Source organism: Ahaetulla prasina, chromosome 1, assembly GCF_028640845.1.
Source record: "Ahaetulla prasina isolate Xishuangbanna chromosome 1, ASM2864084v1, whole genome shotgun sequence".
Lineage (NCBI taxonomy): Eukaryota > Metazoa > Chordata > Lepidosauria > Squamata > Colubridae > Ahaetulla > Ahaetulla prasina.
In genome coordinates, this window is record NC_080539.1 from 264,864,783 (window position 1) to 264,892,527 (window position 27,745).

Genomic DNA, 27,745 nt, shown 5'->3' on the forward strand with positions numbered 1-27,745 from the left:
CAATCTTCAGCCTGGCATTCTAGAGGTTAGATTCCAAGTTTATCTGGAATTTTCCTAATTCTCAATCAAACCAGTCATTTGTTGAGAATTATTGAAGTCATAATCAAGCACATCTGGAGGTACCAGATGGCAGAAGGCTAGTCTCATGGAATGTTCCACTTTATCAAACATGACTTTGGCATGATTTAAGAGCCTGTTTATGGATAGGGCATGTTGTAGGTTGAATTTTTTTCCACTGAATCTAATAATATCAGCTTGAGTTTGAATCCAATTGGGTGAGGTTGATGGGGAGAGTTTTTGGTATTTTATCCTGATTGGGAGATCAACGTTATAAAAGATAGAGGAGTAAGAATTAAGGTCCTGCTTCAAACTAACTTTATGCTTTGTAGAATATTTAAAGTTTATGAATGTACTATTTTTTTAAAAAAAACTGCTTTGAATTAATTAAACTGCCATCTTTGCATAAATAAATTATTATAAGTGTATGCACTGAGACTGACTTAGGCCTTTATTTGTTTTTTTTCATCCAGAAACCTTCTGCCAAAATGTCTGACACCGAAGAAGTGTAAGTAGAAACAGACTTGATTGTTAATTCATTTATAAGGGTCCTTGCTGGTTGGGATTTTTTGGTAGAGCCAAACTACCAGTTCTCATATGTACAAGGATCAAAATTCTGTTAAAAGACAATGAACTAAGGTGTTAAATAATCAAGTAGGTTAATATATCACACATGCTTGATTCAAATGTCCAAAAAGAAAAAAAAATAGCATTTAGCCTTCTATCAAATGTAATTTTATTAAAATATATTATTATTATTATTATTATTATTATTATTATTATTATTATTATTATTATTATTATTATTATTATTATTATTAATTCAATTTTTATACCGCCCTTCTCCCGAAGGACTCAGGCCGGTGTACAGCCAAGATAAAACAAAACAATACAAAAATATACAATTTAAAATACAAATTAAAAAACTTATTATAAAGGTGGCCTAAAAACTTTAAAAATATATAAAACTAAAAACCCCATTAAAATTAGTAATAAATTTAAAACCAATAAAATTTAGGCCAGCCCCGCACGAATAAATAGATTTTATCTATCTGTTTTCAATTCGCGGCGGAAGGTCCGAAGGTCAGGTATTTGGCGTAAACCCGTTCGTTCCAGAGGGTGGGAGGGTGGGAGCCCCCACAGAGAAAGATCTTCCCCTGGGGGCCGCCAGCCGACATTGCTTGGCGAACGGCACCCTGAGAAGTCCCTCTCTGTGAGAGCGCACGGGTCGGTGGGAGGCATGAGGTAACAGCAGGCGGTCTCGTAAGTACCCAGGCCCTAAGCCATGGAGCGCTTTAAAGGTTGTGACCAAAACCTTAAATATATATATTTATTGCTTGTATAAGTGCAGAATATAACTTCTTAACAGTGTGTATTGTAATTATGAAGGAGACAATGTGATATGTAAATACAATTTGGTATATCTGAATAGATAGATAGGTATAGATATAGATATATGTGTGATGACCTGGGGCAAGGCATGGAGGTAATGCAGCCAGCTGATAATTCAAACTCTCCTTTATTGCTCCAGCTTTTCCCCAAATGCATCCACGTTTATGGCAAGTCCCAGAACAAAGTGCTCACACACATACCTCCAGCAGCCTCTGGCTGCAAGTAGTCCAGCAAAATGCTGTTAGAACAATGGCTTCAATGCAAGAAGTCCAATGAAGCAAAGGAACAAAGCAATGAGTCCACAAAGCAAAGGAACAATGAAATGAGTCTACGAAGCAAAGGCAAGAAGTCTAGCAAACTCCACACAAAACTCCACAAATTCAGCACTTGTTCCAAACAAGTGCCCCTCCCCATAGCGTCTCCTTAAATCTAAGTCCCCAGGTGTGCCTTGTGAAGAGGGGCTCCTCTCCCGAGTCATCGGGTTGGCCTGCGCTGTTCTCTTCTCCACTCTCCATACTCGGGATCAGGAGGGGGCGGTCCTTGCTCATCATCTGAGCTCCGTCGCTCCTCATCTCCATTGCCTGCTCTCTCTTTCCCTATATCTCGGTCGTCCTGCCCCTGTTCCTCCCTGCTGGCAAGCCGTCCCAAGCCTGAGGGACCCGGGGCTGCATCCTCAACCTCCGTTGGCCCCAGCTCCAGCTCATCCTCCTCCATGGACTCAGGCTCCAATGAGGCCATGACAATATGTATATCTGTATTTTATACACACACACACGTATGTGTGTGTGCATACCTGTATATATATACCTGTATATTAAATACCCACGTACCTGTATATAAGAAAGCAAATAGAAAGCATTCTAATTTTAACTGATCAGATGCAAAGTGAGGATGTACCCTTGTATTCTTAATAAGTGTATTGTTTTGGTGGTTGGAAAGTAACTAATTCAAACAATGATAGAAGAAGTACATTAAAATTCTGCACAGCAGAGATGTCAATTTCCAAGATACTTTAAAAGGTATTTCCTACTTACAAAAACCGTTAAGTAAAGTCTGGTCATTACTAAGTTGCAAGGCTATTGGGAATGGAGTATCTATGGAAATATGGCAAATAACAGAAGAAGAATCAGTAAAGGTATATTCCATAGATACTCCATTCCCAATAGCCTTAATAACTAAACAAATTATTTTAGCAACTCTGACTCAGTGGCCATCAGAGCGGTAAAGATCGCAGGGCCATCATAAAATTATCCTATCTCAGATCATCTTGAAAAGTTTTAAAATGCTGGGAAATGTGGAAGAAAAGAAGAAAAAGAAAAAAGATGAGCAGCAAAGTGAATGGACTCAATTACAGTAGTAATGGACATACTGGGGGAAGACCAAAGGATCACATGAGGATAGATTTTCCTGAAAAGAATAAATCTCTTTATGTGAGTTTTGGGAGTTAACATTGCCTTTTTGCCACATAATATCTGAAACAGGACATTAAGGGAGGATCTAATCTAATCTAAAATAATATGACATGTACTGTGTAAAGTGCACTTATTAAAACATGCTTTTTACTCAATAATTGCAAAAAATATTTATATTTGTTTTCAGTTATTTTTCTCAATTCTTAGTATTTCTAAGGGCTTCAATTCCTGTTTCTGCAGATAAAATGGAATCTACTGAAGTTCCCCTCTTATAAATAACAAGAACAAGGAACAAAGATACTACTCTGTAATTATGAAAACACTATTGATGTAGCTCAGGAGTTTAGATTGACCTACAATGATAGAAGAAAACAATTTTGTAGAGTCTAACCTTGGTAGCTGAAGTGATGTTATCTAAGAGGACTACACATTAGTTAATGGCAGAGGGATAATGAAGGTAAAGTTGGAACTGGCTCACAAAATTGGATTTTGGAGAGAAACCTGAAACATCTTAGCAAAATGAGTTCAGAATAATGATTCAAGCACGAGAACAAACTTTCTCAAGATGACAATTTCTGAAAGCTAAGTTGAATATTTCACTTGGAGATATGGATTGGCTTTTCCAAATTTAGGATATTTCAAATGTGTTGGGAATACAACATTGAACCTTCACTGTGTACACATTGGCAGATACACACAACTGAAGGGTTAACGTTTGGGGAATGACCAGATTAACTATCTAAAAAGCAAGTACCGTAATAACTAAAATGTAAAAAAACTAGTTTCCCAGGATTACGTTTCATGGTAGTTTGTCTTACTTCTGATCTAAACAGGCAAACTTAATCTGATTTCTTTTCTTTTTCTTTCTGTTTGCTTTCTTACAGTGAACAAGTAGAGGGTGAGTAATTATTTATATGTATATGCTGTAAAATAGCTCATTGTTCCAATTTAATTTCGTGACTCATAGTAGTTTTGAAGCTAACAAAGTTTGACCAGGTAGACATACTTTGATTTTTAATTTTAATAGCCATGATTTATACCGTGGAGATCACCTTTAAAATTAAATAGATCTCTCATGCTTCCTTATTCCACTGTTGTCCTGCTGAGTTTAAGATCACTGAGAAATAAGAACTGTTCAATAAGAAAAAGGGTATTCAGGAAACAGTCACAGCCTGTTCTTCATCTCCCTTTTGTGGCTTTGTTCCACAATAGCTCTTACTAGTTTTTGTCTAAGACAGGGGTCTCCAACCTTGGCAACTTTAAAACTTGTGGACTTGAAGTCCACAACTCTGGGAATTGAAGTCCACAAGTCTTAAAGTTGCCAAGGTTGGAGACCCCTGGTCTAAGAGAAGCCTCATCAAGTTACCTAGTTCAGATCCAACGGCCTCTAAAAATAAATATTCCTTTCCATGCTTGGGTGGGTGGGTGGATGGAAATTGAGCCCTATCCCTCTCCCCACCTTGAAAGGCATCATGTATGGTATTTGCAGTCTCCAAAAAGAATTTCCAAATGTTTTGGGCTCCAAGGTCCCTTAATTTTGAAGCCAGTGATTAGAGGATTAGAAAAAGCTATAATGGAATATCATATTTCTAAAAGTCTAATCATAGACAGATTTACCTGGTGCTTGTATGTGTTTTTTTAGACATATTTCTGATTCTGTGTTCAGCAGATACAACACATAATTGTGGTTAGCCTGTAGTTTTATAGCAGTGTTTTCACAGATGTATAAACCTCTGGCTTGTATTGAATTTACCATAAAATCAATATCTGATTGGGTTTCCAGACCATTGACATCTTATCCTATTCCATCTTTGCTCTGCCCTTGTTATTTTTATCTTCCCGCTTTGTTGTTATAGAGCTGCTGCTGCCATCTGTTGGTGACCCATTATAGAGTGAGGGAGCCTTTTAAAATGTGTTTGTGGCATAGCAGATTAGGCACTATTACTAGGTAGTTTTGTGTCTGTCTTCCTTGAGCAAGATTGATGAACTAAATACATTAATCATTTCCATTACACATTTTATGTTTGTGTCTTGTATTTGTGTATGGTATGTTTGGAAACAGACTTTGTTGTCTTGCAAACAAAAGTAAAAGGACTTTTATTAGCTTTGGATTTTATTAGCTTTGGACTTTATTAACTCTTTTATTCTCCTTGGATCAGAAATAGATAACATTCATTTTTAAAAGTCTTTTGCTCAAATTGAGGCTATTTATGGCATATTGAAATCACAAAACTTGCTTGAACACATCTAAGGATACATGGATGAATTTTTCCTGACTTCATTTGTCACCAACGAATGTACATGGTATATTAAAGTTAACTTGCTATAACTTGTGTGAACAAAGGGAACACTTAAGTATAGTTTTTACTGTAAATGTATTTCCTCATCTTTTTTGCTCCCAGTGAGTTTTCATGACCAGAAATAATTCTATGGAAGAAAAATGGGTGCGTAAAGGCAAATTCGGTACCCCTTCCCCACATTTTAAAATTATATTACTTCCATAACTTTGTCATAGGAGTTTTTCCTGATACATGAATTGTGCTCATGTGTTGTCTTATTGTCCCTCAGCTGGGCTCTAGTCAAGAATTGGTGTAAGTTCTCAAGAATGACTTTGTTGGCATTGCACAAGATGGCTATCTCATATATATGCCTTTTTCTCTGCTTTGGTCAGAGGTCACTCACCAGAATCTCTCTAAAGAAATCTGAGATGAAGTTTTATTTCAGCTTGAACATTTGAGAGGAACAGCTTTGTAGGGTGAGCCTGTTCATGAAATATCAGCATGGAATCTTTAGCTTTTAAGCAATCATCATGTGACTCTCATATCAGAACAAAAATATATTACCATTATTCATTCCATGCCTATACTAATATAGTGTATATGGAGAATTCCTGTTAATATGACCATCATAACAGCAGCAATATTTATCCATAAGAATTCAAGATTGCTGAAACAGTAGATCACGAGAATACTTTCAGTGATCCTACCCACAGAAAGAATTCCACTGATTTTAACGTGTGAGTACATGTTAATTAAGGAAAAACATTTTATGAAGGAAACAAAGTCTTTTCAAGTTTTGCATGTTTAATGAATTTATAGGAAAAGCTTAATCTAATGAAGTTAGATAAAACAAGAATTTTTTTGTATCAGAGTGATACAATAAGGACATTCACCAGGATGGGGCTTCAATTGTGTGGTTGCAGCCACTATTTTGACTTTTTGACTCATCCTGTGGATGTCCCAGTCAGCCACTGAATTTCTTCTTTCAACCATGTGTTTTTACTTTGCAAAAAAACAAATAAGCCGTCATTTTAATGGGATTCTTACATCTTGCAATCTTAGATCTGAATCTAAAGTCTCTTCTGCAAACTCTAATTCAAATCTCTCATTCTTACATGGCCCAAATGTATCATTATTACTTATTGTTTGCATTTAATTGCCTCCTGAAGTTGATTTCTTTTATGATTATAAGAAGTTGTGGCTTTTTTGTCTTCCGTCTTTTAGTAAGAAAAGTTGGTTGTAGTATCCTCAGCAAGTCTTTATCTTCCATGTCAGTCTTTGTGTTGCAATGCTAAGCCATGTTTTTGATCCTGCTGCTTTTCTTGTTTCCTTGTTTGTTTGTTTTTCTCTCCATGCAGAGGAATATGAAGAAGAAGGTAACAGAAACATACCCTGGAATGAAACCTTTTCTTTCTCTGATGATCCATTGATCATCAGTTCTTTCACTGCCTGTTCATCCATCTATCTCTTTGCTACTGGCTGGGAAAGATGATCTAAAATTCTGGGAAAAAGCAACCCCAATTACTATGAATTAGCCTCTGTTTTTAATTCTAAAGACTTAAAATCAGAGTGTGACAATGCAGTTAGTAATCTTGATCAAGTAGTTATTGGATTGCTCTTTTGCGCATTCAACTGGATTTATTTTATAGCCATTTTTAATTGCAAAATTTAATAGTAGAAACTCCAATTATAATATTTCAGCTTAATAATCTGCTAAATTAAATGTCCATGTAGGTACAATTAACTGGAAAATGACTATCATTTTAAGTTGATTCATGAATTGATACATTTTTGCCTAGCAATTCTTTGGAAGAAGGAGTTCAGAAGATTTGCTTTCTCAGAGGTTTCACCATTGCTAAATTTATTATTTTCCGGAATTTGACCCAGGATGCGTTCCATGATACATTCCAGAATTTGCTCCATGAATTTGCTCCATTAAATGGAGCTTTTAAGATAGGAATATGATACTGTTACTAAATCATAGAAGTGCTGATGGGATTTCTAATACAATGTCATCAAGTTAATATCATTTGCTAAATACAAAATGTGAAGACAGTTAAAAGTGGGGAATACTTGGCATTGGTTGCTAAAACACTGTTCTCAATTTATAAAACAAGGAAAACCAGTAAAAAAAAGAAGCTGATCTTTTATTTAAAGCTGTTCCTCAGGCACAGCGGGCTTCAGTAGTATCCCAGTTACCATAAACCATTATAATCCCCCAGCACGTTGGCTGGAGAATTCTGGGAGTGGAAGCCCACACATCTTTGAGAAACACTGCTTTCTACGAGGTTGAAATGTTCAGTCTATATGAAAAAAGCAGGGATGTTTTCAACACTGCATTATTGTTTACCTTTATGGTGCAATACAGAGAACAAAACTGGAACTGAAGTGGTATTTCTATGTAGGATTCTCACACAGGGAAATTATAGTCTTTCTTGGAGCTAAACAAGACCTCTACTTCACACCTAACTCAATATAAAAAGCATATGAAAAAAACCCATAAACATGAATGATAAAAGGATTAGTATTATTAATAATTCCCCTGCATGGTTGGTCTAGATCAAGAAAAATGATGCTCTAGGTCACGGGTCTCAAACTTGCTGCATCACATTGCTGTCACGTGATGTTTCGTGACGTTTTTCCCCCTTTGCGGAGCTGGGATGGACATGGCTTGTGTGTGACCCTGGGCCGCCAGTTTGACACCTCTGCTCTAGGACAAGAAAACCCCAGTGCTTGCTAAATGAATGAAGGCACCTTTTGAACTCCATCTTCAGCACTTTATTACAGTTACAAAGAGATAATCAAGGATGCTAACCTGATGCAGGCAACTCTTCCCACTGAAGGGCTTTCTTTTCTTCCTAATTCTTTTCTTCTCTTTTTTCAAATATATTCTCTTGACTAGATGGCTCTATAATCTGCATGCCTCTTTCCCTGGAGGGTATTTCTTTTGTATCTTTTGGTTGCTGGTTTTACATCTTTGCCTAACCTCTATTTGTCTTCTTCTAAGGTGATCACTTCCAGGGTATATGTTCTCTAATCTTACATTTCTCTAGTCTTAACTCACAACTATTAATGCTCTATTAAGTGTATTAATCTTTTTATCTTTGCCTCTTGTTCCATTATTTCCCTCCCCCCATCAGAAGCCGAGGAAGAAGGTATGTGATAGCTTCTATATTTCTTCTCTTCCTTTTTTAGAAGAGTGCATGTTTGTTTATACAAAAGAATCCTGAAATAACAGAAGAAAAAGCACAGGAGGAAAGGGACAGGGAAAAGTATGCATGAGAATCAAAGATCATTCACGTTGTGGCTTTCAATGCCCAAATCTACTCTTAGCACCATTGCTCCTCAATGAATATTGTTTTTCAACAGTTGATACACTGAGAACTTACTCCAAACCACCTCACTTGGATTATAGTCTTCCTCAATGACTTTTTCTTAGGAATTCAGCAGTTGAGAGACATTATATTAGTGTATAAATTAAACAATTGGAATTATGGAAACTTGTTTTGAGCCTTGGTTACCAACATGCATTTTTTAACTTCACCTTTTTTTCCCATCCAAGTAAAAGAGCCAAATAGTCAACATTTCAGTTCACCATCTGCATAGGACTTGTTTTATCTGTTCTACAATATTCTAATTATTCTAAATCCTCTCCCTTTAACTTCATCTTTCTCGCACAGTTAGAAGCTTTTTAATTTCATGCTTCCTGTTTTCAACCCTGTGGAAGTGGGTTACTAATAAAAAAAATATGGGTTACTAATCAAATAAACAAATACTGTACAATAATATTGTTTTCTTCTGTTGTTTCTCTATTTTTAACAATGCTTCCCACCTGAAGAAGCTCCAGAAGAAGGTATGTGTTGATGCTGCTCAGTTCTCAGCATTTAAAGGGAGATGATAGGAAACTATTACGGAAGAAGGGAGGGTGTGGTTAGGTTTAGTATCCATGCTAATTAAATGAAAAGGAAACAGAAGTAGCTGTAATTTTCATAAAGCATAATTTCCCTATGTATTGTTTATGGATCTGCTGGTTTATAACTCCTATTCAAACTCTGTGACCAGTGGGCTAGTTCACTAGTGAGAACAGGAGAGAAGGTCATTTTCATTCAGTGACTGATTTTATGATATTTCAGCTAACATACGTCTGAAGTAAAAGAAATTACATTATGTATCAATTAGTTGATAAATACAGCTTAGATGGTCCTTCCTTTGAACAAACAGTTCTTACCATTGATTTATATGGCTGCTAATTACAATATAACAGATGTTCAAGAAATACAGGAAGGAAAATGCTAATGAAACAATGATAAACTAGGGTTTTAAATTCTTCTTTTTCTTTCTGTGCATGACAGCTTTCATTTATGTATTCATGGTTGAAAATTATATTGCCAGAATGAGCTTTTGAGATTTATCAGGTATAAAAGTAGCTACTTTCCAGAAGTCCTCCGTGGATTTCTGGCAAAGTGTAGTTCAAAGCATGAGCTTGTGAACTGATCTAGATGGCCAAATTATCTTGCTTGCAGCAACTTGGTAGTCTGTATGTTTCTGAAAAAAAATATGAAGGAAGAATGTACCATACAAGCCGGTTCAACATTATGCAAAGACATAATATGGTTTGGCTGGTTTTAATTTAGTGTATTATGTGAATTCAGGCATTGTGGTTTGTAATCTTGAAGGTGATTTTTTTTAAAAAAAGTTTGCTAGCTTAGCCAGTTGGTTTAACTAATCATAGTTAAAAAAACTATGATTTTGCACGAGATTTGAATCTATTACAGATAAGATATTTGATAAAGATGGTAAATGGATTCCTGCTGTACCTTTTTCAATACATCTTCCTATTAAATTGACCCTGCATTTTTCATGCGGCTGAAATTTCTGTGCTTTTAAAGCTACCTGTAAAGTCTGGTGCTTGCAACTCTAATTCAAGTTTTAGTAGAAGGAGGAGTTATTCTCTGTGTGCAGTCTTGCTTCTTCCTGTATCACCTGTAGATTGGCTTCATTTTGCCATGTGTCCCAGCAATCCCACATATACCCACGTAGAGGCATCTAGAACAATAGTCACTAATTTTAAAATGGCTACAGTGACTGGACAATTAAAGCCCCACCCTTTTTATCATGACTTATGCATAAAAAAGTGATGAGACTTTGATCACCCACTTGTGCCTATCATTTGGAAGCCAATGGTGCTCACTGCAGATGCCTCACCTCCAGACATGTAGATGATGGTCTGTTTTGCAGATAAGGAATATTTGTATCAATATTTTTGCTAGAAACAATATTGTGATGCCCTGATGGCGCAAGAGATCTTGGGATTCTAGGAACTTCATTATTTTCACTTTTTTCTTTTGTTGGGATGATTCAAGAAGTAATCCCTTGTCTACGGCAAGAAATGAAAACTAATAACTGGTCCCTAGAACTTTCAAACTATAAAACCAATTCCAGATAGATAACTGTGTTAGTGTGATAGAGCAAATGTTACAAAATCCTCATTACAAACATTCAGATTAAACATCTGAAAACTTAAGGGAGGAAATGATAAAGAGCAGCTGCTCCTGGTTCTGGCTGGGCATTGTACATGCAACAAAAAACAGAAATTGTACCTGGAACATGCTGATCTTTTCCTTTGGTGTCATTGTGTGACGCTAGTATAAACTAAATTCATATCCTATTACCCTCTGTATTCTTTGAGAGAAAATATGTAAGTGTATGTGTGTGAAGGGAATAGTATAAACCAGGGCAGTCAAATTCCCAGCCCACAGGCCGGATGCCTCACGTGCTGGCCAAGCCCATGCCCGGTTTAGCAAAGGGGAAAAAAGTCCCGATATGTCACATGACACCACCATGATGCCGCACGTTTGACACCCCTGGTATAAACTAAACAATTGGTATATATATATATAGATATAGATTGTGGAGCTAGATGTGCTCCTCATAAATTAACCCAATACCTGAAAAACATAGCTGTGTCCTTCAAAGCCACCCGTATTTACTGGTCTTCAAGTCTTCTGCAAGTTTTGATATTTATGTTTTTCTAAGCTGCATTTGCATGCTCTACATTCCAGTGAAGCATTTGCTAATATGCATACTATAATTTTATGTTTTAAGATTTAACTGCATTATCCTTTCTATAATAAGTCATTGTCTTTCTCAATACTATCTTAAAATAATTTATGGCTGTTGCATTTTTTTTTCCTTTTCTAAAATTCTTATTTTCTATTGTCTCAATTTTATTTCATCCATGATACTTCCCATCTGGTGAAGTTCATGAACCAGGTATGTGATTTGACTTCTGAATTCTTCTCTTTCCATCTTATATTGATGTGTGCACAAATGTGAAGTTGATGGAAGAGAACAGGAGAACAACACATTACCTTAACAACTTATTTCTTCCTTAACTATCACTATTGACTTATAAATTGTGCAGTTACCATGTACAAGGACCTGCAGTCTTGTCATTAGCATGTAAACAGTTTTTATATACAAAAAGAAGTTTATATAACAATTTTGGGATATGAAATTATTGACAGTACTTTTTAGTTCAGGATTCTTATCAGAAAATTCTAGAACTGGAAAAGTGAAATATTTTTGGGCAGGGCTCACATCCCTTTCAGAAACTTTTCAAAAGCTGATCTAGAGATGGTTTACCATGTGTGAATTGCATAGTTTAGTGCAGTGGTGTTACAGTTAGATTTTATAAATTTTGGTTCAAGTCCTTAACTCAATACAGAACTCACTAGGTCATCTAGTGCAGGAGTCTCCAACCTTGGCAACTTTAAGCCTGGCGGACTTCAACTCCCAGAATTCCCCAGTCAGGATTCTGGGAGTTGAAGTCCCCCAGGCTTAAAGTTGCCAAGGTTGGAGACCCCTGATCTAGTGAGTTCTGTGTAGAATTAAGAACTTGGGCCTAAATTTGGACTAGCTTCTGTCTTTAATCTCATAATATCTCACAGGGTTGTATTGTAATAAAATGAAGAAAGGCTCCCATTTATGCCATGTGTAATGCCCCCCTAAAAAGTTGGGATATTATGACAATAACAAGCAAGAATAAAACCTTTGTGAATAATTGTTTCATGTAAATATTGAACAATTGTGTGAATTGTGGCATCTAGAACATGTTACCTCAGAATAAATCACACTGTATTCCAGAGGACTTATAAAATTCATTGTTAATTGACCACATGAGTCACTTGCATGGTTCTCTACCCTCTGTTTTGCCTGCTTTTTTCATTCACATTTGACTCCCCATTAATTTTTCCACACATTGTGGGTTTGCATTCTGTTTTTTAAACATGAGTTAAGCATTTTAACTTTGGCTTGCAGAAGTTTAAGGTTATTGTAACAACCCTGTATTTCTTCTTTGTTTCATCCTGCTTCTCCTCTATTGACACCTGTGCTTCATCTGAACCAGATGTGTGGCATGAACGTCTGAATTCCACCAATTGTTTAAATAGATGTGTGTGGAGGAATTCAAAGGTGAAGCAAGGAAATGCAAAAGTTTAATGTTTAAAGTTTAATGTTTAACATACATTACATATAGGAAGAAAGGGTATGGAATATAGAGCTGCCCAGAACCTCAAGGGCAAAATGTCATAGAATTGGGATGAAAGTTGCAGAATTAATGAGGGACTGATCTCTTCACACAACATCAACCTGCCCCAACTCAGTGCTTTTCTGGTGTGTTGAGGCTACAAGCTTCAAAAGTCCTAATTACCTAAGCCAAAAGATTTTAGCTTTTGGAAAAATAGGATTTCTCTTAATATATGCTGAAAAGGGCAGGGGAACTAACATGGTAGCCATAAAAGTTTATATTGCATAAAAAGTTTATATGTTCATAAAGGACTATTCCTTGTGATTGTTTTATTGCAAAAACACTGTTTATGTTTTAGAACTAAATCCTAGCTTTATGTGGCCCTGCAGAAATGAATTTTGGAGGGGTTTTTTCTTCTGGAATTGGAGCAAGATTCTCTTATTGGTCATAAATATTGTAACATTTACAGAAGAATATTTATTTCCATTTATTAGGAAAAAATAGATGAAATATTTGCTAAATAACCATAGCAAGGACTTGCATTCTTTGATGCTAAAAAGATAAAATCATAGTCAGCCTAAGATTTTGTGTGCAGTTCTGTGAATAACTGTTTTAAAAAACGAAAAATAGGATACTCTTTTCAGAATAACACCTTATTCTGGAGAATTAATGCACTCTTAACATAAACATACTCGAGGATGGTTTGGGAATGAGATGGTTGCTGAACGCCTGTCAGTTATTGGGGGAGGGTGTTGTTCCATGTGGTGGGGGCATTTATGTTGTGTTATTCTGGACCTTTTTTTAAATGTAAAATCTAATTGGGCAGCTTCTAAATCTAATAGATAAATGACTAAAACTATGCCATCTAACCAGAGAAAAATAAACATAAAAAAGAATGTTTACTTCTGATCCCCTTGTTTTCATGGAAATAATTCTATGTGAGCACTTTTGATATTACTGTGCTTTAGCAGAATGAAAGGACACCTGCATTTCCATAGCATCCTGCTATTTCACTCCTAGGCATTAGCACAACAATAATTATTTGCAGATAAGACTGTGAATTCCTTTTTGTTTATACAAGGCTGACAAACTATTCATGAGCAAAATAGCATTAATTCTATGGCTTGGCAAATTCACTATGGATTTGCTATTTGGCTGCTTTTACATGGACTATTAACTTTCTTCACCAATGACTACCGATTTTGCTTACTACTTTCTTTTCTCTTCTTCTTTTCAAACTCAAAGTTCAAAGACACTCAGATTAACATGTCACTCTTGTTTTTGTTCTCTTGCGGTTTGTTACATCTTGATCCATGATACTTCTTACCTGATGAAGTTCATGAGCCAGGTATGTGACACAACTTCCAATTCCTCCTATTCTCTAATATGTACATAATATATATTTGTGTGAATGGGATATTGAAAGAGAAGAAACAAGATCAACAAGTACTATTAACCTACTATCACAAACAAGTATGTTTTTGCTTTATTGCTCCATACTCATAGCTACATTAACTTGCCATTACAATTTTTCAAATTTTCACAGCTTCCACAAATGCCTGTGGACCTTTTCTTTTCTTTTTCTTCCATTCTACCAATTAATCACCCATTCTACCCATTAGTCATACATATGTTCATATTTTTATATTTTTTCCTTCTTTGCTTCACATCACTATTCTTTCCGCCATGATGCTTCTGATAGAAGTCTGGGAAGAAGGTATGTACTGCCCATTCAATCAACTTTATTTTATCTCTTCCTTATTTTCTCCAGGGTGGTACCAACAGTGTTCAACAATATTCCCAATGACTTGAGGATGAGTTGGACAATGTTAAAATGTTGAGTTTTTCGTAGGAGATTGTTCTAGAATATTCTGCGTATGCACACCAGACCACCACACTTGAGAATGTCTTTAAAGTGCTTTGAATTCTTTAGAGACAAAGCAAAGTTGAAATATATTTACATGACATTTAAAAATGTTATAACATAAAAAAGAGTTTCGTTAGTATGATAGAAGGGATTTTTGAGAGGCCTTTCTTTTGGAAAGGATAAGGCTAACTCTCTCTGATGATGTAGCCTTGAAAAACTACCTTCCCAAACTGCAAAACTGCTGTTAAGTCTGTTTGCATTGTGTGACAGTGGGATTATCCTCACATCTAACCAACATACCCCCAAACTGTCCTACTAACTATTTTTAGAGTACATGTCCTCCTGAAATAGCCTTCATTTTGTCCCCAACTCATTATGGAGGCAACTTACTTTCATTTTTAGTTGTTTTGGAATTAAGATAGTGTTTTCCCCCTTTTCTTTGTCTTGCCATATAGACATTCTACAAAGCCTCTGATGAGGTTGATGTGGTACCGTTGGTCATTTTCAGCTGTTGTAGGCACTCCTCCTTCTGACTGAAAGGTGTGCATACCTGTGACAAAGAACTATAATATAAGAGAGAAAGTGTGCCTGAATGGAATATGTCTGTATATGTGGGGGGAAAACATTGAGGAGTCATTGCTTACAATTTGGACTGCATCTATATTCCTGGCAGTGAATCAGCTTTTAGGTTGAATGGTGTTCTGTCATGAACTAGTGAGAGTGATGTTTCTTGAATGAATTGCTTGTTTGATTACAACTAGACCTAAACCAAGTGATAGCCCATGAAGATCTGTGTTTGCAACTGACATTCCTCCTTCTACTTAGTCAAAATTTGAATGCCTTTTTTTTATTTTGTAGGCAGCCCATTACAATTCTTTAATATAATTCTTTTATGTATACTGAGAGCATATGCACCAAGACAAATTCCTTGTGTGTCCAATCACACTTGGCCAATAAAAATTCTATTCTATTCTATTCTATTCTATTCTATTCTATTCTATTCTATTCTATTCTATTCTATTCTATTCTATTCTATGTATGAGCAAAATATGTCACTCTCATTTCAGTTGATCAGTTTAAATCTTAGGATCTATAAATTACCAGCCAAATGCTGGACTATAATCCCCAGAATTCTCAAATGTATTGGTCTACAGTGCTTAAACTCCTAGCAAGCATGGTCTTCATTCCCTTTATCTTTAGGTTATGGTTCAAGATATCTAGATGGCACCAGGTTAAACCTTTCAACTAATATTAACAGGAGCACCTTTTGTCCTCAGATGGGATGCCTCAGACAATGAGTTCATTTAGCTTTTATTTTAAAAATATATGTAGAAACCTGAAACTCTAAGATCCAGAGGATTCTACTTCTATCTTATTTTTTCCACTCTAATTCTTGAATAATGCCAATGCAAATCTATTTTCATTACAACATGGCAAACAATCTTATAAACTAGAGGATTTTTTTTTAAAAAAGCAGTTCATTAAATGTTAGGGTGATCTGTTGTTGTTCTGGCAGCAGGCAAAGCCCTTGCCTAGTTACCATACTCATATTCTTAGAAGTTTTTTTGTTCTGCCAAATACAGTATTCCAAGGCTCCTTTCATTACTTTCAGATCAGTGCAATCCAGGAGTGGGTTCTACTTGCCTTTACTACCGGTTCACCGTGGGACCTCTTTTTAAGGATGGGCTTTATCTTTTGGCAGGATTTGTGTAGAAATTACAGTATGCCTCTGAATATTTATATGAAAGAAAATGACCGAGATTAAAAAATAAAAAGGACATCATAAAAAAAGAATCTTTATTTGTATGTTTTATCCAATTTCTTCAAAAAGAAATATCCTAACCTACATTGAATTAGAATTAACTTTTATTTTCTTTGGTTTTAGTGTTATTTTATATTCAGGAAGTATATAAATATTTGTCCTATTCCTGAAGCAAATAAACAAAAAAACTTTTTTAAAAACCAAATGTTCATGGAAAACTTCTTAAAAGTCGAACAACTACTTAAGCAAGAACATTATACAATATATAATTTAGCATAAGTTTAGTACCAATAGAAGATAATATATTTCGCTCAGGATTAAACCATGGAGTTCTCATTGTTCTCATAGCTTAGTTGTTTGTTTGGAGATATTTAATTACCCAACTAGAAAACATCATTATTTAAATATTAGCCAGATGGACAAGGAAATGTTTCCAAGTAACAACTAAGCTCAGAAAACACCAAGAACTCTATATGGATGTAGTAGATATGTAAGATGTAACAAAATTAGAAAAAAATATGACAGGACATGGGCGTTTGGTTAAAAAAAAAAAACATGAACATGCCATAATCATATGAAAGTTATTTTGTGCAAGAAACAAATGCTTTTCAACCAGTGGGTTTTATTCTTGTAATTTGTCATAGTTTTCATATCTCATTTTCCCCTTCCCCTTCAATATTTATTATTTTTTCTGCATACTTCCTTGTCTGGTTTTGATTAGAATAATTCAGAAACTGGATAAAAATGTCTATATGTAAAATTATCAGGCAATTCTTACTCCAAAGCAAATTGTCTGTTTTAATTGTCTGTGTTATTAAATGTTGTTTTCATTTAACAGAGAGGAAGGAGAGAGTCATGTTTTGCTTTAGGATGATTGGTTTTGAACTGAATGAATAATATAACATGTTTTCCCAATCACTTGTATTCTTAAGACATTTTATGCATTCAGAAGCAGAATGATTGGTTTTTTGAAGTTAGACTATGTACTGTACAAAGTATTACATTCAAAAAGTAATGAACTTTTGTGCTGAAATATCACCACAAAACCAAAATTAAAAAAAGTCAGTAAGAGCAATGCAAGACTGAATTCTTTGAACTCATATATAATGTATGACGGTGATGGTGACGTGGTGGTTCAGTGGCTAAGACACTGAGCTTGTCGATCAAAAGGTCGGCAGTTCAATGGTTTGAATCCCTAGTGCTGCATAACAGGGTGAGCTCCCGTTACTTGTCCCAGCTTCTGCCAACCTAGCAGTTCAAAAGCACGTAAAAAATGCAAGTAGAAAAATAGGGTGGGAAGGTAACAGCGTTCCATGTGCATTTGGCGTTTAGTCATGCCGGCCACATGACCACGGAGATGTCTTCGGACAGCACTGGCTCTTTGGCTTTGAAATGGAGATGAGTACCTCCCCCTAGAGTCGGGAACGACTAGCACTTTAGTGTGAGGGGAACCTTTACCTTTACCTTTTTTATAATGTATGGGGTTATGGAAGGTATTTGAGAACTAGATGCAGTCATTAAAAGAAATTATTGCCTTCTGGATATTATTCCAAAGCTTTCGTGCAGACTGCTCTTGTATTTTTCTGAACTTTTTTTCCTCCTAAGTGAAATTAGTTTGTCAAAGAGTATGTCTTTATGATATGTCAAAAGTGTAATTCATATATTTAATTTCATAAATAAAATGAAATGAAGTAGGATTTATTCTGTTCTTGTTTCTTGCTTTCATCTTTTTTCCCCTTTTCTCCCTTGCTTTGCTTTATTTAGAGAAGAAACCCAGACCAGTACCAACGTAAGTTTAGAACATGTTTAATGGAGAAATATTATAGCCATTCTTGACTTTGGTTTTAAATGTTTATGGTTCATGTAATGCAAATGAGGATAGCTAGTTAGATATTTGGTGTCTTTAAAATTTAGTTAGCTCTATTTATCCGTAATTTTCAAATATTTCATATTTTATTTTAGGATGAAATGTAAAGATCTTTTTGAATAAAAAAGAAGTTTTCACAATTAGATTTACATATGGTCCATCCAGTAATACGCACAGAATTAATATCCTGTGGAGATTCTCAGTCATCCAGGTCATTGGTGTCCCAAAGGTGCTTTTTCAGTTGGCAACTGGACTGTCTTGTTTTTTCTTGTGAAAACATTTCGCTTCTCATCCAAGAAGCTTCTTCAGCTCTGATAGTGGGGAATGGAAGGAGTTATATTTCTTGCATTCAGCTGGTAATCTGCATCTTTTTAGAGCAGGGTTAGAGTTGGGTTAGGGTACTCCCTGGTCTCACCTTCCTCTGCTGGAGACAATGGATCTACCCAGCCCTGCCCGAGCCACCACAGGTGCCCCTGACATAAGTGATGTTGAGCTGGCCATGCCCCGCCCAGCCCCGCCCCCACCCCTGAGGTGAAACACAACCCTGATGTGCCCCTCAATGGAATCGAGTTTGACACCTCTGTTTTAGAGGGTCGTTGAAGCACTTGGAGGTTTATCTGTGTCCTCAGGTTCACCTGAGTAGTGCTCCTGTTCCTATAGTCTGCAATTTTTATACATTAGGGATGAACACCCTTTGAATGGTGTGGCAGTAGGAATGGAAATTGCAGACTACAGGAACCAGGAGCACGACTCAGGTGACCCTGAGGACACAGATAAATTCCAAGTACTTCAACGCCCCCTAGAGGATGCAGATTACCAGCTGTCTGCAAGGAATGTAAACCCTTCCATTCCCCACTATCCTGCAGAGCTGAAGAAGCTTCTTGGATGAGAAGCGAAACATCTTCAAAAGAAAAAAATAAGAAAGTCCAGTTGCCTCCTGAAAAAGCACCTTTGGGTCACAGAACTAATCTTGTTGGATATGTTGTGACAGTTGTCCTTAACCTCATACTTACAGATGTTTTACAACTATAAATTCCAGAAAACCCAACTGTTAATTCTGTTGATTGGTGATTATGAAATTGCAATCTCCATACATCTAGAAGGCACCAGATTGGGGAAGACTAATTTGGAGACAGATAGCATAAATATTTCTCTAATGTTTTGAAGGGTGATATAAGAAAAAAACCCCAACTATTTGGTAAAGTTGGACATCACACAAAAAGTACAGAGGTTCAGTCACACTTTCCACTACATATTAATTAAATGAGAGATATTCAACATCTTCATCCAGATTCATTTCTAGAGAACTAATGCTTTCAACAGACAAAAAAAAATCCAATTTAATCATTAATATTACATTTACATTACATTTACTATTTCTGATGCTTCTCTAATAGAATTGGAATGGATATTTTGTAAAATTAATGTTTTGTACTGGAGGAAAAATGTGATGGTTGCTAGACAGTGCATCAAACCCATAAACAGTTTTGAGTTCAACTTTCCAAATCCTGTAGTATGATTTTCTTAAATAGTATTTGGGCAAATTTATTTCAGTTAAATTGTCATGCAAGCAAATCTTTCAAAAAATATCTCTTCCCTTTACTTCTGAAATATTTTTTCTCAAGATCTTATGTGTTTTTCTTTCTCTTAACATCCACAAAGGTTGACTGCACCCAAGATCCCAGAGGGTGAGAAAGTAGACTTTGATGTGAGTATTGCTGGTTCTTCCAGTGAATCTCTTGTCTCACTAGTCTAAGATTTAGACAAGAAAGTGGTTTTCATCACAGTATAAAAATCATTTCTGAATAAGTTCTGTAACTATGAGAAGATATAACTGATGCAACTGATTGAGGTTTCAATAAATGGGAATATGTAAAGTTTTCTGTGGGGGGAATCTACGCCATCCCAATAATTATACTTGGTATCATGGAACCTTGGTTCCTTTCCAGTGGTATGTTTCAAAATTTTTTACTACTGATTCTGTGGGTATGGCTTGGTGGGCGTGATGTGGCTTGGTGGGCATGGCAGGGGAAGGTTACTGCAAAATCCCCATTTCCTCTGGATCAGCTGAGACTCAGGAGGCAGAGAATAGGTGGGGGCAGGGCCAGTCAGAGGTGGTTTTACCTATTCTCCAAACTACTCAAAATTTCCACTACCAGTTCTTCAGAACTGGTCAGAACCTGCTGAATACCACCTCTGTTCCTCTCCTTTCTTTCCCCAGGATATTCAGAAGAAGAGGCAGAACAAAGACTTGATTGAGCTTCAGGCCTTAATTGATAATCACTTTGAAAGCCGGAAAAAAGAGGAAGAAGATATAATGGCTCTTAAAGAGAGAATTGTAAGTTTTCCTCAAGTAGTCAACTATTGTAAGGTCTTCAGCACGAGTATAGACCATGAATGAAATTAAATGTTAAGGGAGCCAATGATATTTTTTTGCTGAACATAAATTGCATGTAAGAATTTTTATGAGTAGTCATGTCTTCTTCTATGTGTCTATATGCCCATTCATACAGCTTGAAAGGACAATATATAATTCTTATACAAATGGTGTTACTAGTCATTTGGGACCTAAGAAAAGTAATCCTTTTAGTGCAGGGGTGTCAAAGTTGATTTCATGAGGGTTGTGTTTGACCTTGGGGGGGACAATGGCTGGGGGGGGGGCATGGCCAGCTCAAAGTCACTTATGTCAGGGGCACTTGTGGTGGCTCAGGCAGGGCTGAGGGATCCATTGTTTCCAGGAGAGGAAGGCGAGACCAGGGAGAGCGCCAAACCCTTGTCCTCCAGAGGAGCCTCACTGTCTCATCTCAGGCCATGCAGAGGACCCCCAGATGGAGTGCAGTGGAGGGCCCAGCTCAGCCCTCAAGCTCCCAGGGCACCAGGACCCCACAGCCCAGGCCAACCCCGCTTCCCTGAGAGAGTGCCCGGCTGCATTTACCTCCTCGAGGCTGCTGCTGATGTGCTCATTCTTTTTGGCCAGGTTGCTCATGGTGTGTGTGGGAGGGCAAAGTGTGTGGGTCATTCCCCCTCCACACAAGGAGACATGGCTTTGTAACCAAAGCATCCTCAGCGATAGGATGGGAGACCACCAGGAGAGGTCAGGAGAAGGGGAGAAGGGAATGGCAAAAGGGCAGCAGGGCTGCTGGTGGCCAAGTGCTAAGGCAAGACTTTCCTTCCTTCCTTCCTTCCTTCCTTCCTTCCTTCCTTCCTTCCTTCCTTCCTTCCTTCCTTCCTTCCTTCCTTCCTTCCACTCTCCCTCCCCTCACCTTCTTTTTCCTTCCCCTCTTCCTTTTCCTTTCTTCTTCCTTCCCTGCTTTCCTTCTATTTCCTTCCTTGCTCTCTTTCCATCTTTCCTTCTTTTTCTTTGTCTTTCCTTGAGCATCCCTTCTTGGATGCTCACATGCAAAGGGGGAAACATTTCTCCTTTTCTTTTGTTTTGCATCACGTCGGGGGAGGCACCCTAGACTTGATTTTTATCTCTGGCCAATGGTTGAATGATCTGGTTTTAATTGATTTAGTTGTCGAACCTTTGTCATGGTCAGATCATTTTCTCCTTCGTCTAGACTTTCTGACCACTACCCACCACCGCAGGGAGATGGAACCAATGCGTTGATTCCGTCCCAGGCGCCTGATGGACCCAGAGAGGTTCCTGATGGAGCTTGGGCTGTTTCCCGAGAATCTGGCCCACAACACGACTGAAGAACTAGTCGCGGCCTGGGAACAGGCCGCGGCTGGAGCTTTGGACCGTGTTGTGCCTTTGCGGCCTCTGACCCGGCATCAGTTTCAACCAGCTCCTTGGTTCTCCGAGGAGCTGAGGGAGAGGAAACGCCGGAGAAGACACCTAGAGAGTGTCTGGAGATCCAGCCATTCTGAGGCTGACCGGACACTAGTTAGGTCCTATTGCAGGACCTACCTAGTGGCATTGAGTGATGCGAAACGTTCCTACGTTTCCTCCCTCATTGCGTCGGTAGATAACCGCCCGGCTGCCCTGTTTTGGGTGACTTGCTCTCTCCTCCAACAGGAGGGGCGGGAGGACCCCCTACAAGGGCGTGCTGGGGAGTTTAACGGTTATCTATATGATAAAATCGTTCAGCTTCGGGACAGATTGGATCAAAATTGGGTAGATCCAGGCGAGAGTTCCGAGACCAGTCTTGTTGAGGTGGTTTGGGATAATTTTGACCTGTGACTCCCGAGGACATGGACAGGTTGCTGGGTAGGCTGAATGTCACCACATGTTTACTAGATCTGTGCCCCTCCTGGTTGGTACTGGCCACACAGGAGGTGACACGAGGCTGGCTCCGGGGGATTACAAATGCTTCTTTGCGGGAGGGGGTCTTTCCCGCTGCCTTGAAAGAGGCGGTGGTGAGACCTCTCCTCAAGAAGCCTTCCCTGGACCCAGCTGTTTTAGGAAATTACCGCCCAGTCTCCAATCTTCGCTTCACGGCGAAGGTTGTAGAGAGTGCGGTGGCATGTCAGCTACTCCAGTACCTGGATGAAGCTGTCTATCTAGACCCGTTCCAGTCCGGCTTTCAGCCCGGATACAGTACGGAGACAGCTTTGGTCGCACTGGTGGATGATCTCTGGAGGGCCAGAGATAAGGGTTATTCCTCTGCCCTGGTCCTATTAGACCTCTCAGCGGTTTTTGATACCATCGACCATGGTATCCTGCTGCGCCGGTTGGAGGGGTTGGGAGTGGGAGGCACCGTTTATCGGTGGTTCTCCTCCTACCTTTCTGACCGGACACAGACGGTGTTGACAGGGGGGCAGAGATCGACTCCGAGGTGCCTCATGTGTGGGGTACCGCAGGGATCGATTCTCTCACCCCTCCTGTTCAACATCTATATGAAGCCGCTGGGTGAGATCATCAGTGGTTTTGGGATGAGATACCAACTGTACGCTGATGACACTCAGCTGTACTTTTCCACCCCGGGCCACCCCAGCGAAGCTGTCGAAGTGCTGTCCCGGTATTTGGAAGCCATATGGGTCTGGATGGGGAGGAACAGGCTCAAACTTAATCCCTCCAAGACGGAGTGGCTGTGGATGCCGGCACCCCGGTACAGTCAGCTGCAGATGCGGCTGTCTGTCGGGGGCGAGTCGTTGGCCCCGATGGAAAGGGTACGCAACTTGGGCGTGCTCCTGGATGGGCGGTTGTCCTTTGAAGATCATTTGACGATCGTCTCCAGGAGAGCTTTTTATCAGGTTCGCCTGATCCGCCAGTTGCGCCCCTTCCTGGACCGGGATGCCCTATGCACGGTCACTCATGCTCTCGTTACCTCTCGCCTGGACTACTGCAATGCTCTCTACATGGGGCTCCCCTTGAAGAGCACTCGGAGACTTCAGCTAGTCCAGAATGCGGCTGCGCGGGTTATTGAGGGAGCGGTTCGGAGCTCCCACGTAACACCTATCCTGCGCAGACTGCACTGGCTACCTGTTGTTTTCCGGGTGCGCTTCAAGGTATTGCTTACCACCTTTAAAGCGCTCCATGGCTTAGGACCGGGTTACTTACGGGACCGTCTACTGCCGGCTTCTATCTCCCAGCGTCCGGTGCGTTCCCACAGAGAGGGACTCCTCAGAGTGCCGTCAGCCAAACAGTGTCGACTGGCGGCCCCCAGGGGGAGGGCCTTCTCTGTGGGGGCTCCTACCCTGTGGAACGAGCTTCCCCTTGGGCTTCGACAACTACCTGACCTTAGGACCTTTCACCGCGAACTTAAAACCTATTTATTTCGTATGGCTGGACTGGCCTGATTTTTAAATTTTAAATTTTAATTGAATTTTGATGGGTTTTAAATTTCTGTAATTTTATGGGGTGTAATGTTATTTTAAATTTCCTGGCTAATTGAATAAGTTTCTTAAGGGTTGTTTTAATATTGTGTATGTTTCTGTTTGTATTTTACTTGCCTGTTCACCGCCCTGAGTCCTTCGGGAGAAGGGCGGTATACAAATTAAAATATTATTATTATTATTATTATTATTATTATTATTATTATTATTATTATTATTATTATTATTATTATTATTATTATTATTATTATTAGTTTGCTTTACTAGCCATCTGCCAATGAAAATGGAGCCCAGGGGCATACACACCCTGGGCCCCATTTTTGGCCTAGACGGCCTCCTGCAGCCCTCTGCCAGCGACAACGGGCTCTGTTTTTGCTAGCAGACACACCGTGGGCTGGTCCTACACTGTTTCCAGGGAAGCCCCGTGGGCCTTCTAAGGGGGCCTTGAGTGTGACACCCCTGTGGGAAGAGTAGACTAGAGGAGACTGCTACATTTATATAAACTCCCTCTGATTTTATCTACAGGTAGTCCTCAACTTATGATCGCAATTGAGCTCAAAATTCATGTTTCTAAGTAAGACATTGCTAACTGAGTTTTGCTCGGTTTATCACCTTTCTTGTCATAGCTGTTAAGTGAATTACTGCAGTTGTTAAGTTAGTAATACAGTTAAGTGAATCTGATTTCCCCATTGACCTTGCTTTTCAGAACGTCGCAAAAAGTGATAACATTATCCTGGGACACCAGTAATAAATATGAGACAGTTGCCAACTGTCTGAATTTTGATCATGATGCTGCAACGGTTGTGTGAAAAATGGTCATAAGTCACTTTTTTCAGTCACATTGTAACTTTGAATGGTCACTAAATAAATTGTTTTTAAGCCAAGGACTACCTTTATATCAACTTAAGAACATTTTTGTCATAACAGAATAATAGAGTTGGGAGGGACCTTGGAGATCTTCTAGTCTAACCCCCTGCTCAACCAGGAAACCTTATATCATTTCAGACAAATGATTGTCCAATTCCTTCTTAAAAACCTCCAGTGTTGGAGCACCCACAACTTCTGGAGGCAAGTCGTTCCACTGATTAATTGTTATGTCAAGAAATTTCTCATTAGTTCTAGGTTGCTTGTCTCCTTGATTATGGTAGTTTCTATTCATTGCTTCTTGTCCTGCCTTCAGGTGCTTTGGAGAATAGCTTGACTCCCTCTTCTTTGTGGCAATCCCTGAGATATTGAAACATATTGCTATCATATCTCCCCTAGTCCTTCTTTTCATTAAACTAGACATACCCAATTCCTGCAACTGTTCTTCATCTATTTGAGCCTCCAGTCCCATAATAATCTTTGTTGCTCTTCTCTGAACTCCTTATAGAGTCTCATCTTAATACTGTTCACAATTTAATTTCAACTGTTCATTCTCAGGAACATTTTTCAAAGTGTTTTGTTCTGGAACCGAATGTAGATCTAACCAAATTACTACCCTCTCTCTGCAATGCATAGGAAAAACGTAGAGCTGAGAGGGCTGACCAGCAAAGAATCCGAGCTGAGAAAGAAAAGGAGCGTCAGGCCAGACTTGCTGTGAGTCTATCTACAACCTTTCGTCATTGGTATCTCAATCGTTGTCCTCAGTGTAAAACGATCTGTTAAGTTATGATGATTACTTCTGGTTTTATCTTACCCCTTCCCAAAAAGCACCATATGTCCCAGACCCAAATTCTCTGTTCTGCCTTTGTGAGTCTCAGGTATGAACCAGTGTTTGTTTCTACTATCTGTTTCACAGGAGGAAAAGGCAAGAAGAGAGGAGGAAGATGCCAAGAGGAAGGCTGAAGATGATTTTAAGAAGAAGAAAGCCCTCTCCTCTATGGGTGCCACATACAGCAGCTATTTGGCTAAGGTAAATTTACTGATGGGCAGAGAAAGCCAGAATGTGATCAAGAATGAGCATTGCTCATCTGAAAATTATCCAAGAATTTCTTGGAATTCCTTAATTTTACAATGGCAAAAACTTTCAAGAAGAGACTAAAGAAATTCACCACAGGAAGGACCTGCTAGTCTCCATTTTACGTTTTTTTCTCCCTTTTTTCTTTAGGCTAGAGGGATAGAGTCTTACAACTTCCCTTAGCTTTGATCTAATGATTCTTCAGCCCTGAGGGATAAGTCTTATGGCTTCTAGAGCAGGGGTCTCCAACCTTGGCAACTTTAAGACTTGTGGACTTCAACTCCCAGAAGTCCACTAGTCTTAAAGTTGCCAAGGTTGGAGACCCCTGTTTTAGAGCATTTCCTGCAATGAATCAGAAAGACATGTAAAAAGGCATGCTGGAAAATTCTTAGAAACAATTACTTTAGTACTAACCTGATGGCATCTGAATACAGTAGTGGCCAAAAATTGTGGAAACCTTTTGGGAAAAGTGTATTTTTGAGGTTTGATGGCTAATAGAACCACTTTTTTCAAGATAATCATATTCCACTGCTGGAATGGCCTGGGAATAGCCCAGACATTAACCCAATTGAAAATCTGTGGAGCCGACTGAACAAACTTGTTAGTCAGAAGCAACCCAGCAATAAAACTGAATTAATATAATTATAATGGTTTCACATTATAACAGCTGCAGAACTAAAAGACTTGGTTCACACAATGGGAAGACATTGTAAGGCCATAATTCATGCTAAAGGTTATCCAACGAAGTATTAACTGATAATTTTTGTATATCTCATTTTTTCTACGTGTTTCACTTTTCTTCTTTATACTGTAACTGCTATTCTAATAGCAAATCCTTCATAAAATTATTGCATTACATTCTTAATTAAATTATCTTTCCATTGATATATAATTTTATGGTACTATTCCCAAAAAAAGAGTGGTGTTATTACCTTGTTTTTAAAAATACCCAATACCCAAATTCCCAAAAGTTTTCCACAATTTTGGCCACTACTGTATATCAAATTACAATCCAGGCACTATGTTCAATGCATTGATGGAGGATGATATGTATTGTGATCAAGCACTTTTACAATTCAGGATTACTGCTCTCCTGTCAGGTTCTGATATTCTTCATTAATTCCTTCAATGGGATGCATGCGATGATTATTTGTTTATTTATATCCCATAAATATATCCAACACACCTTCCTCCTCCTATTGTCCCCACAAGAACAACACTTTGAGGTGAACTGGGATGTGAGGGAGTGACTGGCCCCAGGACACCTAGCTGGTTTTAATGGCTAATGCAGGACTTGCACTTGTAGACTGTTGCTTTCTAGCCCGGTGCCTCAACCACTAGATCAAACCGGCTGTTTAATGCTCTTTAAACTCGCTCTGCACAGGCTGATCAAAAGAGAGGAAAGAAACAAACTGCAAGGGAACTGAAGAAGAAAATTTTGGCAGAGAGACGCAAACCTCTGAATATCGATCACCTTAGTGAAGACAAACTGAGGTAAAAAAAATTATCCCCACCTCCCCCACTGCCTCTTGTACTACGGTACATACAAGATTTGAGCTTGTGCTCAAATTTGTTTTAGTACTTTTTGTGGTATTAAAAAAAAGGAGGTGATGTTTAAGAAAACAACATTTGCTATTATCCAGATAATTATTTAATCCTGATGAATTCTATCAAATTTGATTTAAAATTAATATATAATATTTAACTTTAATGGATAATGTAAAAATAATTTATATAGTAAGACAAAGAATCGATTAAATTATAACTTCTGCCTGCAGTTGCAACATTAGTAAATTAGTTTTAAAAAACCAGGTAGGGCCTCTATATTTAAGGGGAAAATGGGCAATAAGATTCCTCCAAGTAT

The 27,745-nt window shown here is 38.3% G+C and overlaps 1 protein-coding gene across 4 annotated transcripts in view; it reads left to right on the forward strand.

The window, feature by feature from the left end:
- Positions 1-530: 530 nt before the first annotated feature.
- The window catches only part of TNNT3 (troponin T3, fast skeletal type), a 37,620-nt gene continuing 10,405 nt past the window's right edge, over positions 531-27,745 (forward strand). For 2 of the 4 annotated variants that reach the window (XM_058157878.1, XM_058157886.1), the window contains exons 1-12: positions 531-565; positions 3,746-3,759; positions 6,499-6,516; positions 8,281-8,295; positions 8,979-8,993; positions 14,005-14,016; positions 18,062-18,086; positions 19,827-19,872; positions 20,386-20,502; positions 25,443-25,520; positions 25,723-25,836; positions 27,266-27,375. In XM_058157878.1, the coding sequence (XP_058013861.1) occupies positions 546-565; positions 3,746-3,759; positions 6,499-6,516; positions 8,281-8,295; positions 8,979-8,993; positions 14,005-14,016; positions 18,062-18,086; positions 19,827-19,872; positions 20,386-20,502; positions 25,443-25,520; positions 25,723-25,836; positions 27,266-27,375 (584 nt within the window). In that variant the 5' untranslated portion in view covers positions 531-545. Of the gene's footprint in view, positions 566-3,745; positions 3,760-6,498; positions 6,517-8,280; positions 8,296-8,978; positions 8,994-11,401; positions 11,414-14,004; positions 14,017-14,339; positions 14,386-18,061; positions 18,087-19,826; positions 19,873-20,385; positions 20,503-25,442; positions 25,521-25,722; positions 25,837-27,265; positions 27,376-27,745 lie in introns of those variants that run through there. The other 2 variants (XM_058157895.1, XM_058157903.1) reach the window with 2 other exon arrangements.